This window comes from Equus caballus, chromosome 17, assembly GCF_041296265.1.
Source record: "Equus caballus isolate H_3958 breed thoroughbred chromosome 17, TB-T2T, whole genome shotgun sequence".
Classification (NCBI taxonomy): domain Eukaryota; kingdom Metazoa; phylum Chordata; class Mammalia; order Perissodactyla; family Equidae; genus Equus; species Equus caballus.
In genome coordinates this window covers 89,669,647-89,684,156 of record NC_091700.1, presented here as the reverse complement: position 1 = coordinate 89,684,156, position 14,510 = coordinate 89,669,647, and the positions used below count along the sequence as shown (strand labels likewise).

Genomic DNA, 14,510 nt, shown 5'->3' with positions numbered 1-14,510 from the left:
CCAGTTCTCCTATACCAGGCTAGGTGCCATTGCTGTGTGATCACATTACACTTTGTCCTTCCATTATGACAGCCCCTGTCACACTTAATCTCCATGAAAGCAATGACTAGCTCTAGTCTTTCTCTCTACTGAATCTCCACAGCTTAGCAAATTGACACAATCAACACATTATTTGTTAAATGAATAAACAAGTATCCATCAGCTTCCTAGAAATAAGTCTGTTATGATAAGACAATCTCTTAAATGATCTAGTCCAACACCAACAGAACTACTCATCTCCAGAGCATCGGTGTTATAAGTGGGTAAACTCATATCCAAGGACATGTAGTGGCTTCTTCAAATTCACATATCTAAGTGATATACAGTAAGGAAGTGCCACACAGTAGTTCAGAGCAGGGGCTCAAGAACCAGATAGGCTTGGGTTTTGCTTCAGTTTGAAACAAAGTACACTCCATGAAACATTGTTGACGTTGGGCAACATCAAGCCAAATATATACCCTTGTCTCGAAATTCTCACTGAGGCACTTTTTCACTGCATCATGCAACTTCAAAATGTTGAAACTAGGATTTCACAAAACCTATTCTTAAAAATATATATATATACAGTGCTACCGAAACTGTAATTTTAAAATAAATATTTCATTAATTTAAAAAATCAAACTTTATATGGTACTAAGTTTTCAAATTAAAGGGCCACAAGTTTAAGTTATACTAAAAAGTAATAAAAAGGAGGTTCATTTCAATTTAAAGATATTAAACTTCAATAAAAATGTAAAATAAAAATTACATTTTATTTGACCAAACACGCTTTGCTCTTTATTTATGTAAAACAAATCTCTTTTAAGCAAAACATCATTACTTCTTCACAAATCCAACTTAGCAATATTTGAAGGAAAAGCAGAACTGATTCTTCTTTTCAGTCTTAGTTTTAAAACATTCTTAAGACAGGTCTCACATCTATTAATTAGATGACATACAACTATGAAAATACCAAAAGGATTAAAACTGCAGACTCTGTTCAAGTATTGTTCAATATCATAATATTCTATAATATATTAAAAGAGAATTTCTAACAGATAGGACAATAATCCCCCTGAAAATGGAAGAAAAGTCAAAGACAAAAATTTCAATAAAAGATGGGCCGGCCCCGTGGCGGAGTGGTTAAGTTCAGACGCTCTGCTTCAGCGGCCCAGGGTTTCACCGGTTGGGATCCTGGGTGCAGACATGGCACCACTCATCAGGCCATGTTGAGGTGGCATCCCACATGCCACAACTGGAAGGACCCACAACTAAAAGTATACAACTATCTACTGGAGGGATTTGGGGAGAAAAAAGCAAAAGAAGAAAAATTTCAATAAAAGAAATTTAATGTTACTGATTCCATTATACAATTTTCAACTGAAGTATTTAGAATAATATTTTCATTTTCACATCAAAAGTAATAAAATTGAGGGGTTGGTCCAGTGACATAGTAGTTAAGTTAGCATGCTCGACATCAGCGGCCTGGGGTTTGCTTGGTTTGGATCCCAGGCACGGACCTGCGCACTGCTTATCAAGCCATGCTGTGGTGGAATACCACATATAAAATAGAGGAAGATGGGCACAGATGTTAGCTCAGGGACAATCTTCATCAGCAAAAAGGGAAAGATTGGCAGCAGCTGTTAGCTCAGGGCTGATCTTCCTCAAAAAAAAACAAAAAGGTAATAAAATTGAGAAAATACAGGAAAGTACAAAAATAAATGAAAAATACATTAGCAATAATAATACTCCTAACAGCTTTGAATCAGGCGGTAGGAAAAAGGAAGAGCCCAACAATACCATTTGATTCTATTCTTGTAAGTGATAAAAATCCCTGTGGTTCACTCTGTAATCCAGCCTGTCTTGAAAGAAGCCACACTCAGCTTATGAAGTTATTTAACACCTGGGAACACTGACGAAGAAAGGGTTGCAGGAAAGCCTTAACCTATACAATTCCAAAACAGCAGTTCAAGAAATGGAGAAAAAGGAAAGAAGCCAATGGAACCAGTAACCATTTCTTTAACTCTATTTCAGCACAACTTACATTAAGTGAGCTCTACCATCCAACCCAAGAACAAAACAGTGAAAAATTCTGTTTTACAGAGAATATGATGGGAGGGGTGGGTGATGTCACTTTATCCAAACACAAAGCAGATCACAAAAATGTAAAAAGGAGCTAACAGCAACTGGGGGCCTTGTCTGCAAGCCTAATTTATCTGTTAATACTCTACGGCACCCATCTTCATGGCAGCAAAGCCCAGCAGCTGAGAGTGCAGGTGCTGGAGCCAGGAGGCACGGACTCCAACACTAGTTCTGTGACAGTAAACAAGTTACCTTACTACCAGTGTGCCTCTCTGGAATTCTATTCCCTCATCTGTAAGATGTAGATAATAACAATATCTATCACATGGGGATATGGAGAAGATGAAATTAGTTAAGGCTGAAACATACTAGTACAGTATCTGGCACAGTAAGCACTCAACGTTGGCACTCTATGATAAAATGGGCAGCCTGCCACCCCAAACTGCTAAGTTTGTTTCTTTCCTGCCTGATCTTGGTTGTTACATCCTGTGGTCACCACTCACTCTCTAAACCTGTATAATATAGAATACTGGCACTACGAGACTGCAAAAAATGTGCACTTGCATCTCCAGTACACTTCACCAGATCAGATGATCTGTGTACTCGTTATTGCTGGTGAGCAAGGGAGAAGGGCAGGGAGGGGAAGGAAGGACTATAGCAAAGACAGGCCAACTTAAATAGTTCTCCCTGACGGTGAACACCCAACTTCTACAGTGACCTCAGTGTCAAATACTGACTCTACCATCCACGATTCAAAGCGCGCCTCTCCTTTCTCACTTGTTACGTACAGCCTACTTACCACCCCTGACTTCTGTGCTCACTGGATGAGCACTGCTACGCATTCACATGGGAAACTACCTGAGAGTTTACTTTCCTCAGCTGGTTCTAGAACAAATCTGTTTTTGCAAAAACAGATCATTGCTTCAAGGCACAATGGGTCAAAGCTGTATCTGTACACAACAAACGATCCCCAAACTATTCTGTATTCCTATAGAAAGTAAAGCAAAATTTTCAACAATCCTGGGTTCAGGAAATAGGTTCCACACAACTGTGTTTTCCAAATAACTCCAAGTCAAGCAGAAGACTGTTTTCATATACTTTCAAATCTTTCTAAAATTTAGTATATGTTTCTACAATTATAAAACAGCATAGTAAACATAATTGGGTCTTTTTTCAAAAATATAAAGCCTAGGGCTGGCCCCGTGGCCAAGTGGTTAAGTTCACACGCTCTGCTTCGGTGGCCCAGGGTTTCACCGGTTTGGATACTGGGTGTGGACATGGCACCACTCATCAGGCCACACTGACGAGGTGCTGTCCCACAAGCCACAACTAGAAGGACCCACAACTAAAATATACAACTATGTACTGGGGGGATTTGGGGAGAAAAAGCAATAAAAAAAAAAAAGATTTGCAACAGTTGTTAGCTCAGGAGCCAATCTTTAAAATATGGATATATATACATAAAGCCTTTACAGCATAATCAGGAAAGTTATTCTTGGTTTAGCAGGGGAAAAGGATACTGATGTCTAATACTGTATTTTGTAATTACTAGGACACAGCTTTTCAATTTGGGACATTTTTGTTTTTTTAAATGATTCCCTCCACTTTAGTTTTTGTTGTTGTTATTTGGCTCTTTCTGCTAAAACAAGAGTGTAATTTTTAAAATCCGGCTAATTAGGGTGATAAAAACTATTACTAATTTAAACCTATACTGCATAATTTATAAACATCATTCAAGTACATTACCATACTCTACTCTGAGAGGTAAATGGGTATTAGTATTCCCTCTTCAAGGACAATACCAACTCAGAGAAGTTCCATGAATTTTCCTTCCAATTGGTACGCTGAAGGGTATCACAATCGAATGCGGCAATTTAACCATTGGGGATTCCTCCCACTGCCTCACACCTGACATCTAACAGATCACACAAACCTATAGATTCAACTTCCACCATCTCTCGCCACACAATCTACTTTGTTCCATGCCAGTACTTCACTTTAGGCCCCTATCATTTCTTGCCTGGATTAAAGGAAGAGCACTCTCATTCATCCACCAACCTTGAGTTTTTCACTGCTCTAGTACATTTTCCTCACGACAAACCAAAATAAGTTCACTAATTCCACAATTTTATCACGTTAACTCTTCTACATGAAACCATTCAGAGGCTCCCAAAGCCACAAGAACAACCTCCAAACCCAGGTGCACAGCATTCAAGGCCATACATGTCTGGATCCTAATTTTCTCTCCAGCTCTCTAACTAGAGCCTTCACACTGCACACCTGCAGTCTTCTAAAGCTCGCATTGTCTCTCAGCTCCAGGCTTTTACAAAAAGATGTTTTCACTGACCATTGAGCTGTGTCTCCATCATCATCTTCACTTTTTAGATAACACCACTTCTCAGACTTCACGTATCACTTAGATGTCACTTCCATTGGAAGATCTGCGATAACCCCCTCAAGCTAGGTTAGATGCCCCTTCTCTCCGGGCCCCATGCACCCTGAACTTAGCATTATTAAAATGTACTAAACTGCCTCTCTACTTATAGATCTCTCTCAGGAGACTTGAAGCTCTGTGAAATCAGGGTCTGCAGCTTGTTACTCTTTGTCAAACAAGTGGGCTTGGATTCCAAAACCTATCATCCAACAGCTTCAGATGCACACTCGTGACTCTGCTCTTAAATTCCCAAGATTGAGTTAAAAAGATGCTGAATAAAATGAAACTTGTTAAAAGCAAATACTTGATACCACATGACTCCCTGAGAATTACACTTTGAAACAACATTAGTTTCTCTCTAATGAAAAGGATGATTCAAGAACAAGACATAAGGAAAACTGTTCCAAAAGACTCCTTAAATGCTGCACACAATGTTTTTAAAAATTATGGTAAACCATCTCCATATAACCTCCATACAACATTCTAAATATTCAAATAGGAAAGGAAAAAAGTTTTAGGGAGAAATGTAACAAATTGAAACCACATTAATTTACTCAAATTGGAGATGAAACTTACTTGGGGGATAAAAAGTAGAATATAACATAGTTGCCAAGAAAAAGAACTTGGTCTTATAAATAAGACAGGTTAATTTTTTAAAAATCTATAGGACTTAAAAAATCCAAAGATTTAAAAAAATAGAATTATCTATAATTAGCACATACATTCTTCCAATGCAAAAGTATTGCTAGGCAGTTGCCGAAACCACAAGGTATTCCAAAAATTTACACTATTTATTTTCATTAGCAAACCTCTGTCTGCACAGATACCCTCAAAAGTAATCTTTTACTTAAGAAATCTAACTACAAAATGTGAAAAGTAGTGTAGTTCCAAATGAAAGTGGAGTTATTGCACAAGAAATCTAAATTAATAACCAAATTTAAAAGAAAAAAAATATGTACAGTCTCATATCAGAAACAATTAAAAGAAAACTACAAACAAAACTAGAATTAAAATTTATCAGAGAAACAAAAGGGGATTCCTTAAATTCATTTTTAAATGGTTATCTCAAAACTATAAACTGCCAGTTCAATTGTGGCAAATTAATTCAGACAATAGGTGTTAAGAACTGTATACTATGGTTAAAGTTAACAAAGATAATGAGAACCTATCACTATTTGTGAGTGTAACAGGATCTTAAAAAGCACCTAAAGCATACAAGGAGACAAAATTGAAAAGATAAGTGGATTTATTTTCTTCTACTTTCTACTTTTTCTTATTTTCCAAGTTAACAGAGGTTGTAAATTCAAATGCAGGTTGTCAAATGCAGCCTTCCTGAAAAGACAACCAAAATAACCTGTTGAACAAGTAAAACCAAGTTTATTACCTACTATAGGGAAGGATATCACCGCTTTGAAGCAATCTTGGAGCTTACAATGGGATCTGTTCAAGACCCACTAAAAGCCAGAGCTCAAGATCCTAGATTCAAAAACTGCAGTGCTCCTCTGACACCCAGTGAGAGACACTCAGGGGTCTCTCCAAGCAAAAGAGTGAGAAGTGTCACACCGGGAGAGCTCCAATTTCCTTTTCAAGAACCTTAGGAATGAGGAACTCTCTGATTTTCTGACCAGATTTGAAAGTTTGCTATTGGAAGAAACCTTCCTTATTACTAACAAAATCTTTCTTATTAGTAACAAAACATCCTCAACACTTTTTGTTCTAAGTCGATAAGACAAAGTTCATTATGGAAGAAAACAAGCATAAGACCTGTAAGTTCATCTTCACGCTGGCTCCAGGAGCCAGTGAGTTCAGATTGGCATCTAAATAGGACAAAATTTGCTTTGAAATCTATATCATTTTGATATGGGTTTTCTTGACAACTTTCCTGTCTTGACTTGTTTTGACCACGGGAGTATGGGTCTGGAAGAGAGCTCTCCTTCAAATCTTAAACCAACAAGGCATTGCACATTGTCAGGCCTGCAACTAGAGATGGCCAACCATTAGTCTGGGGGCCTAAGACATGAGGCGCACAAACAACGTATCTGATATGCCATTACAAGACTCTCATGGGTTTGTCTCAGGGTAGGTCTGTGCTCTCGCTGAGTCAGACTTCTCCTTAAATACATTAAATCTGTAACTCAAAATCACATTATTTTTCTAAATGGCATAATTTCACCAAGGATGATTTAGAATCATAGTAGACCTTTTTGTAAGCTTTTGATACGAATGGTTCATTTGAGAGGCATCTTAGGGGAAAAAAAGGAAGAAAGATCTCAAACACCTAGTATTCTGCATTTTTTTATTAACATGAGGAAGCTTCCAAAAGAATTTCAGATTCCAAAATTATTTCCTTACAAAACTCAGAGAGAAGATAAAGTTCACAAGGAAGAGAAAAGGCATAGGAAAAGCCAAATGAAAAATGCGAACAATTTAGTAAAACTCGCTTGAACCTGATGGTCTTTATCCTGCTATTCCTTTTTCTCCATCCTATGCTCCTCCCCTGCCCTACTCTTCCTCTGACCTGCTCCCCTTTTCTTCTGGCTGTCCGGAAACCCTCAAAGCAATACCACTTTTTAAAATTAAGCCCCTGTCAGAACAGGGCAAGATGCTATGGCTGAATTAAAGCCTTAGTCTCATTATGAACTGAGAGGCATTACCAAAGACTTTCCAAAGCCTACACAAGATAGAGATTTACAGAGAAATTGAGAATATTCTAGGAATGTATAATTTAGGGTCTCCAGATTTATATCAATCGGTTCATATTGCCAGTTAGAACCTCAGATGGAAAATATTGGATTAAAGGGGAGAATAAGAAGACCCTAAGAGTGACTTTAGATCCCTAATCACATAGGAAATCAGAGAGGTTTAGAAAAGCTATAAATGATGGACAATGTCCTTGGAAGGCTACCATCAAAATCCTTCCTGTGAAAATGGGTTGGATCTAATCCAGATGTGCCAGTAAAGAAAGGATAAGTCCACTGGAGACTTCAGAGATGGGCTCTCTAACACCTGTAGGCATCATTCAGGAGGAGATCCTGAAACAGTTGTGACCCCAGCTCTTTCCTTACTTTCTGTGAGCAGCCTTAAGGCCACAAATAGAAATTTTATAAACAAGCAAAAAGTGGATGGGAAATAGTCACATTGTCAGATCTTCAATTCCATACTATACATTTCAAAAGAGCCTGAAAAAAGAAGCAGAATAAGACCCAGAATAAACTGATGGCCTTACAGATAAAACTAGAAGCTCCCACTCCAGAAATTAAATACTGGTCTTTTGTTAAAGACACCTGCAGATATTATAAACAGAAATGACAATGGACAAACAATTGTTCTGTATTAGCCAAGAAAAAGGAGGAAAAAATATATAATCGGCAATGTCCCAACAGTGAATCAAGTACTCATTTTCCATTTTATCCATCAACTCAAAAGGAGAAATTTCACTAATTATTAATTATTGATACAGGTAGTACACTATTAACCTTAAATCCTGCTGTCGCTACACAAGCTCTCTCTCAGAGTCAACAAACTACTCAATAATGGGTATCTCTAAAACTTTTCACATTTCCCATGTCCCATCCCACAGCTGTCACCTTTGGACCTTTATTCAAGGAATATTTCTCTTCCTATGGGACACTGACTTCATAAGAAAGATTCCACAGTACAAACAGAATTTCCACATCAAATGCTCTCCTGATGACCCCTTCCTTGAACTCCTGAGAACTCTGCTATTCATCATCAAGCCAGAATTAACTTAGACTCTGACACATCCTTTGTGACCAAATGAAGCCCAAATTGAAGACTTAAGAAGGCCAGATTTTTTGTCAGAAAAAACTTAAAATTATACTGGCAGAAGTATTGGCGCTGAACAGATCAAGGTTCATAACGACCCATTCAAACCACTACCCAAACCTGCACAACTCTCTAAAATGAGACAGTAAAGAAGGACTAAAACCCAACAGTTGACAGCCTAATAAAGAAAAGAGTCATCATACTTTGCTCAGGGTCTTCAAGGCTGCAATCAAGATGTGGGCCAGACTGCATCTTCATTTGGAGGCTCAACTGGGGACAAATCTGCTGCCAAGCTCATTCAGGTGATTGGCAGAATTTATTTCCTTGTGGCTGTATGACTGACTGCTCCACCATTTTGCCAGCTCTCGAGGGAGGTTACCCTCACCTTACCTTAGAAGCTGCCTGGAGTTCGCTGTCATGTGCGTTTCCTCAATATTGCTGTTTACTTCATCAAGCCAACAACTAGAATCTTGTTTTCTGGACGGTTAAGATGGAATCTTACAATCCTCAAAAAGTTAAACATAGAATAGACCTAGCAATTCCACTCCTGGGTATATAACCAAAAGAACTTAAAATAGGTATTCAAACAAAGACATGTACACAAATATTTATAGCAGCACTATTCATAATCGCCAAAAGATGGAAATAATTCAAATGTCCATCAACTGATGAAGCATTTTTTTAAAAAGTGGTATATTCATACTATGGAATATTATTCAGCCTTAAAAGGGAATGAAATACTGATACATGCTACAGTGTGGATCCTACATTCTGCTTAGTTTACTGTTAAAGCTATCTAAAGTCCTTATTTGCATATACTTGTAGTTATAGAATTTCTAAATTTTTTTATAGATTCAAATTCTCTGGTGAAATTCTTTATACGTTTATCTATCTCACTCACATTTTCTTCTAATTTCTTTAACATATTAATCATAGTTATTTCACAGTCCTTATCAGCCTACTCCAATATCTAGAGCATACGTGTTCCTTTCTCTTGATGTGTCTAATAAATATGTACTAAATGACAGAAAATGTGTACACAACAGTTATATGTGTAGAATTTATCTCCTAGAACGTTATTCATCCAACAAGTATTTAGTGAGCACTGACTATGTGCCAAGTACCATATGCAAGTGATGTAGTAATAAACAGCACAGTCCCTGCCAGCAATGAGCTTACAATTCAATGCAATAAGTAAACATTTAACCCATCATTAACATGGCTAAAAGGCCCTATAAAATCTGAGCTCCTCACTATACGTCTTACCTCTATTACCTCATCTCTGACCACTGTCTCCCTTGATCACTCCAATCACGTGATTCCTTGCTATTTGTTCACCGTCGGACACACTTCAACCCTAACACCTCTGCACTAGTTCTTCTTTCTGCTTTGCTCTTCTCCCTGATATCCACATGACTTTGCTCTGTCACCCCTTCAGATGGCATGCTAAACCTATTTTAAACTGTGACCAGACCCTGCCTTCCAATATTCTCATTCCCCATTCCCTGTCTTATGTTTCACCATAGCATGTACTATCCATCTTATTATTTGTTTATTGTCTGTCTCCTTCTTCTATAGAGTAAGCTCCATGAGGGCAGAAATTTTTTTTTTTTTGGTCTGTTTTGTTCACTACTATATCCACAGCACTTCAAACAATGTGGGACAAATAGTATGCACTTGTTAAATATTCACTGAAGAACGAATGACTGAATGACTTAAAATGTGATGGCTCAAGTGCAGGCTAAGGGAAAATACAGCAGAGGGCCTAATCTAATCTCGACAGTCAAGGAAAGCTTCTGTGAGGAATGTATGTTTAAGCCAACACCTAAACAATGAGTAGGAGACAATAAAGAAGGAAGACCACAGCAGAATCAACACAGATTTGACAGAATCAAGCATAGAAGTTTCAAAAACTAAAATGTCATACACGAATGGTGCACACGGAACAAAGGGTAAACTGGCACAATATCAGTTGGAAGAGAGAAACAAAGGCAGCTATTTAAAGGATTGAAACACGGCATACTACCAAATCTGAGTCTTGGAAAGATCACTCAAACTGTGTGTCAAAAATTGGACGGGACAAAGATGGGCTACAAGGAAACCAAGTAACAGGTTGATGAGGTAACCCAGATTAGATAATGGTAGCTGGAACGTGGTGTTAGCATGAGGAAAGAAAGCAGTAAATGAATCTGAAAGACATTTAAGCTAATTCTCTGTAACAGTATTTACCAAGAACAACCCAAAGTTTCTAGGCTGAGAAACTTGCTATGTGGAAAAATGTCACCATCTTATCAGGCAGGAAAGAATGAAGCATGAGAAGTTTAGAGCAGGAGTCAGCAAACTTATTGTTTTTTCTTTTCCTTTTTTTTTTTTTTTTGAGGAAGATTAGCCCAAGCTAACTACTGCTGATCCTCCTCTTTTTGCTGAGGAAGACTGGCCCTGAGCTAACATCCATGCCCATCTTCCTCTACTTTATACGTGGGCTTTTGCCAAGCGGTGCCATGTCTGCACCCAGGATCCAAACCGGCGAACCCCGGGCCGCTGAGAAGCAGAACATGCGAACTTAACTGCTGAGCCACCAGGGTGGCCCCAACAAACTTTTTCTTCATGGGCCAGGTAGTAAATATTTTAGGCTTTGTGGGCTATGTGGTCTCTGTCACAATTACTCAACTCTGCCAGTGTAGTGGAAAAGCCTACACAGACAATATGTAAATAAATGAGCATGGCTATGTTCCAAAAAAACTTTATTTACAAAAACAGGTATGCATGGAGCTATAGTCTGCCAATCCCTGGTTAGAGAGAAAATGATGAGTTCAGCTTTTGACTTGTTACTTTCAAGGTGCCTCAGGGGCATCAAGTAAAGCTGTTTAAGAAGTCATTGGATGTGCAGTTCTGAGGTTCAAAAGAGATATGTAAGACAAATATATAGGTTTCAGATTTGTCAGAAAAGGTGGTTAACTGAAGTCATGAAAATAAGTAAGATTGCCCGGCAAGAGTTTGTACAATAAGAGAAAATGTCCTACGCAGAACCCAGAATAAAAACCAACATTTAAGGAAGAAAAACAGGAAGAACAGTCAGCATGAAAACTAAGAAGGAGATTCAAACAAACCAAAAACACAAATACAAAAACAACAGCAAAACTAGAACTGAGTTATGTGTCAGAAGAAAATATTTCGAGAAGGAAAAAGTGACCAAGTGCTTCTAAGAAAGACTTGAATGCTTGTAAGACATCAAGATAAGATCAGGACCGAAAAGTATATATTTGATTTAGTGAAAGAAAGAGATTGCTGGTAGATTTTGAAAGAGAAATTTCAGTAGAAATGAGGAAAGAAGCCAGATTGCAGAAGATTAAAGATTAAGTGAAAACTGTGGAAATGAAAACGAGTGAAGACAATTCTTCTAAGATATTTGGCTGTGAAAGGGAAGAGAGAAATCAGTTGGCAGCTGTGGACTGATAAGGGGTTATCGTGCTCTATGAAGAGGAGGAACACATATTTCTTTCTACTAAACTGGAGGCGCCTTTATGTGAAGGATCTTGGGTAACCTGTTTATCACCACATCGTTCCCACCCAGCCAAGGGATCAGGACATTTGTTGGGTGACTAAGTATTTTTATAGCAACGGTAATGGAAGGGAGATAAAGACAAGGAGAGTTCTAAGACACAGAAGAAAGAAAAGACAATCAGTGAAGACTGTAGTACATGAAGGCTATAACGGATACATCCAGAACATAAGAGGAAGAACTGGCTTACAGAAGATGGGGAGCACCTCTCTTCCTTGTAACAAGAGAGAAGAAAAAAATGGATGAATACAGATTAATGTAAATATGGGCAAGAAGCTGAGGATATTTATTAACCAGAGGCCAAGCTTGCTAACTAACCTGTAATGTGTGAAATGATCCTGCGCAATGAAGAACTGTCCATCCCAAAAAGTAGTAATAAGAAACACTGAGATGAAGAGTTCTTGCAGACTAACTCAAGTCACAAGGTTAAAGTCTACACAGGGACTCTCTTCTAATGAGAAAAAGTGAATATTTTTTCCCGGACGGTACGGAACCACATACTCTAATTTCTGCATTTCTTTCTTAGAAGCCTTCAGGTGCAGAAACCACTTGCTAGTTGAGGAGCTGATGCCTAGGATCTATAGTAATCCACAGCTATGCTACTTTCCACTAGAAATATGATTACAGTTTACATTTTACGTAACCGAACAGAAACTCACTGTAAAGATACAAAGAGAATCTCACAATGTTTCAAACATTTAATATACACCACCATTAAATGAAATCTGGAGCTCTAATGACACAGTTTTTAATCACTAAGATTTTTCCTTTGAAAGTCTGAGTCATACTGATTCATTAAATACAATGCTCAAGTGGCTTCTTTTTTTTCTTTTTTTCTGCTTTATCGCCCCAAGTCCCCCCTGGTACACAGTTGTATATCTTAGTTGTAGGTATCAAGTGGTTTCTTGCTCTTTTTAACTTATGCCATTTAAAATAATCCAAGTATAAACAACACTGATTTTTTTACACCTACAAATATATATTTTAAAAAGCAATAATTGCATTTTATCTTACACTCTTGACAAAATGTTTGACTTGAGGGCATGTACCATAAAGATTAGAGTGAAACAGTTCCTCACCTTGACTACTCCATCAAAGCCAGGGATTGTGTTAACTTTTGCTTTCTTAGCTAATAATTTGCTTTCAATCTTGTCACCCATGGCTTGAATAGCATGTGTGTCAGGTCCAATGAAAATGACATCTTCCTCTGCCTGTGGAGAAATACAAGTAGAAATTTATAACAAAAACACTGCGATGCTTGATATGGAGTTACTAGTTTATAAAAAGAAAAACCCATATGTATATTTACTAATTATTCACATACTAAAAACAACTCAAAAGTAAGCATTTAAGCCAAAACATTAAAATATATAATACTGTATTGCATATAGTACATGTGTACATAAATACATGAGACAAAGAAAAATAATTGAAAGTAACGAAGAACTCCTGCTTGATATTAACAGTATACTTTGGAAAAGCAACTTCTGTGGTGTTATATATAATAGCCTATCATCCAATCTAAACAGTAAGTTCACCCTTAAAATGCTTTATAAATCTTTGTATTTGCAATACTCTGCAGAGGAGTGCCTAGTTCAACACAAATATCTTTTTATTGAATACCAACTCTGTGCCAGTCTTTGAGCTAAATGTAGGGGATAATATGGATAAAAACCAGAGGATATCAACTAACTCCACAGAACGTGAACAGATCACCAATACCCCAGAGAAATAGAAAAAATAAAGCACAGAATGTTTACATCCTTGTGACTACAAGAGATGAGTCAAGGATACAGTGGAAATTTACCAGGTAGAGTACGGTTTCAATAAAAACTGCTCTGTATAAATCACATTTAGTTCCCCAGCTATGGATCCACCTCTCTGTGTTTACGTCTTATAATAAAATGCTAATGAAGTACATAATAATTAGGAACAGAACAAAATACGATGCAGTGAGCACCACCATAGGGCATGGTCTAGAGAGGTAATAGATGAGCTTGCTGAGATAAAGAATAAGGTCATTAGGTAAAGAATTCAGGCTAAATATAAAGAAAGGGGAAAAAAAAGGTCTGTATGCTGGGCATCATCAGAGTAAGGTGCCTAACTGTTGATTCTCCCATGACCTTTGGTCAGGGTTGGTCTAAAGAATAAATCATGTATTTATATATCACTTTGATGTCACATATCCTATCTATTGGCACTGCTGCCTGAAAGGACTCTTGACTTGAAAAAGGAGTTTCATTCTCCTAATAAGAATATTATCCAGAGTAACTAGAGCAGCGTGTTGCTTGGATTGCTCTCTCAGCCATTACAGCCCAAGAGGATTAAACTCACCCAGACCAGAAGTAGAACAGGGAATCAACAAAAGGAGTATATCAAGAGATAAATATTTGGGACATGAGATGGTCATTTCACTTTGCACATGCTGAGTTGAGATGTGCAAAGTGCTGAGTTGACTGTGGAATAGTCAAGCGCCTATGTTCAGGAGGCAGATATAGAGGTCTGGAGGTTATAAGACAAGTCCGGGCTGAGGTATGGATTTCTAAAGGCATCAAGTATAGGAGGGAATTAAAAGTTATAGATGAAATCATTCAGAGAAAATGTATGGAAAAGCCAATGCTTTTAAAC

General features: G+C 37.7%; 1 protein-coding gene across 8 annotated transcripts in view; it reads right to left on the bottom strand.

Annotated features, from left to right (window-relative positions):
- Positions 1-14,510, bottom strand: part of PCCA (propionyl-CoA carboxylase subunit alpha) — a 416,667-nt gene that overhangs the window by 273,590 nt on the left and 128,567 nt on the right. For all 8 annotated transcript variants that reach the window (XR_011428069.1, XM_023621782.2, XM_070240419.1 and 5 more), the window contains exon 7: positions 12,962-13,093. Coding sequence is in view for 6 of the 8 variants with exons in the window: in XM_023621782.2 (XP_023477550.1) it covers positions 12,962-13,093 (132 nt within the window). In the remaining 2 variants the exon portion in view is untranslated. The remainder of the gene's footprint in view (positions 1-12,961; positions 13,094-14,510) is intronic.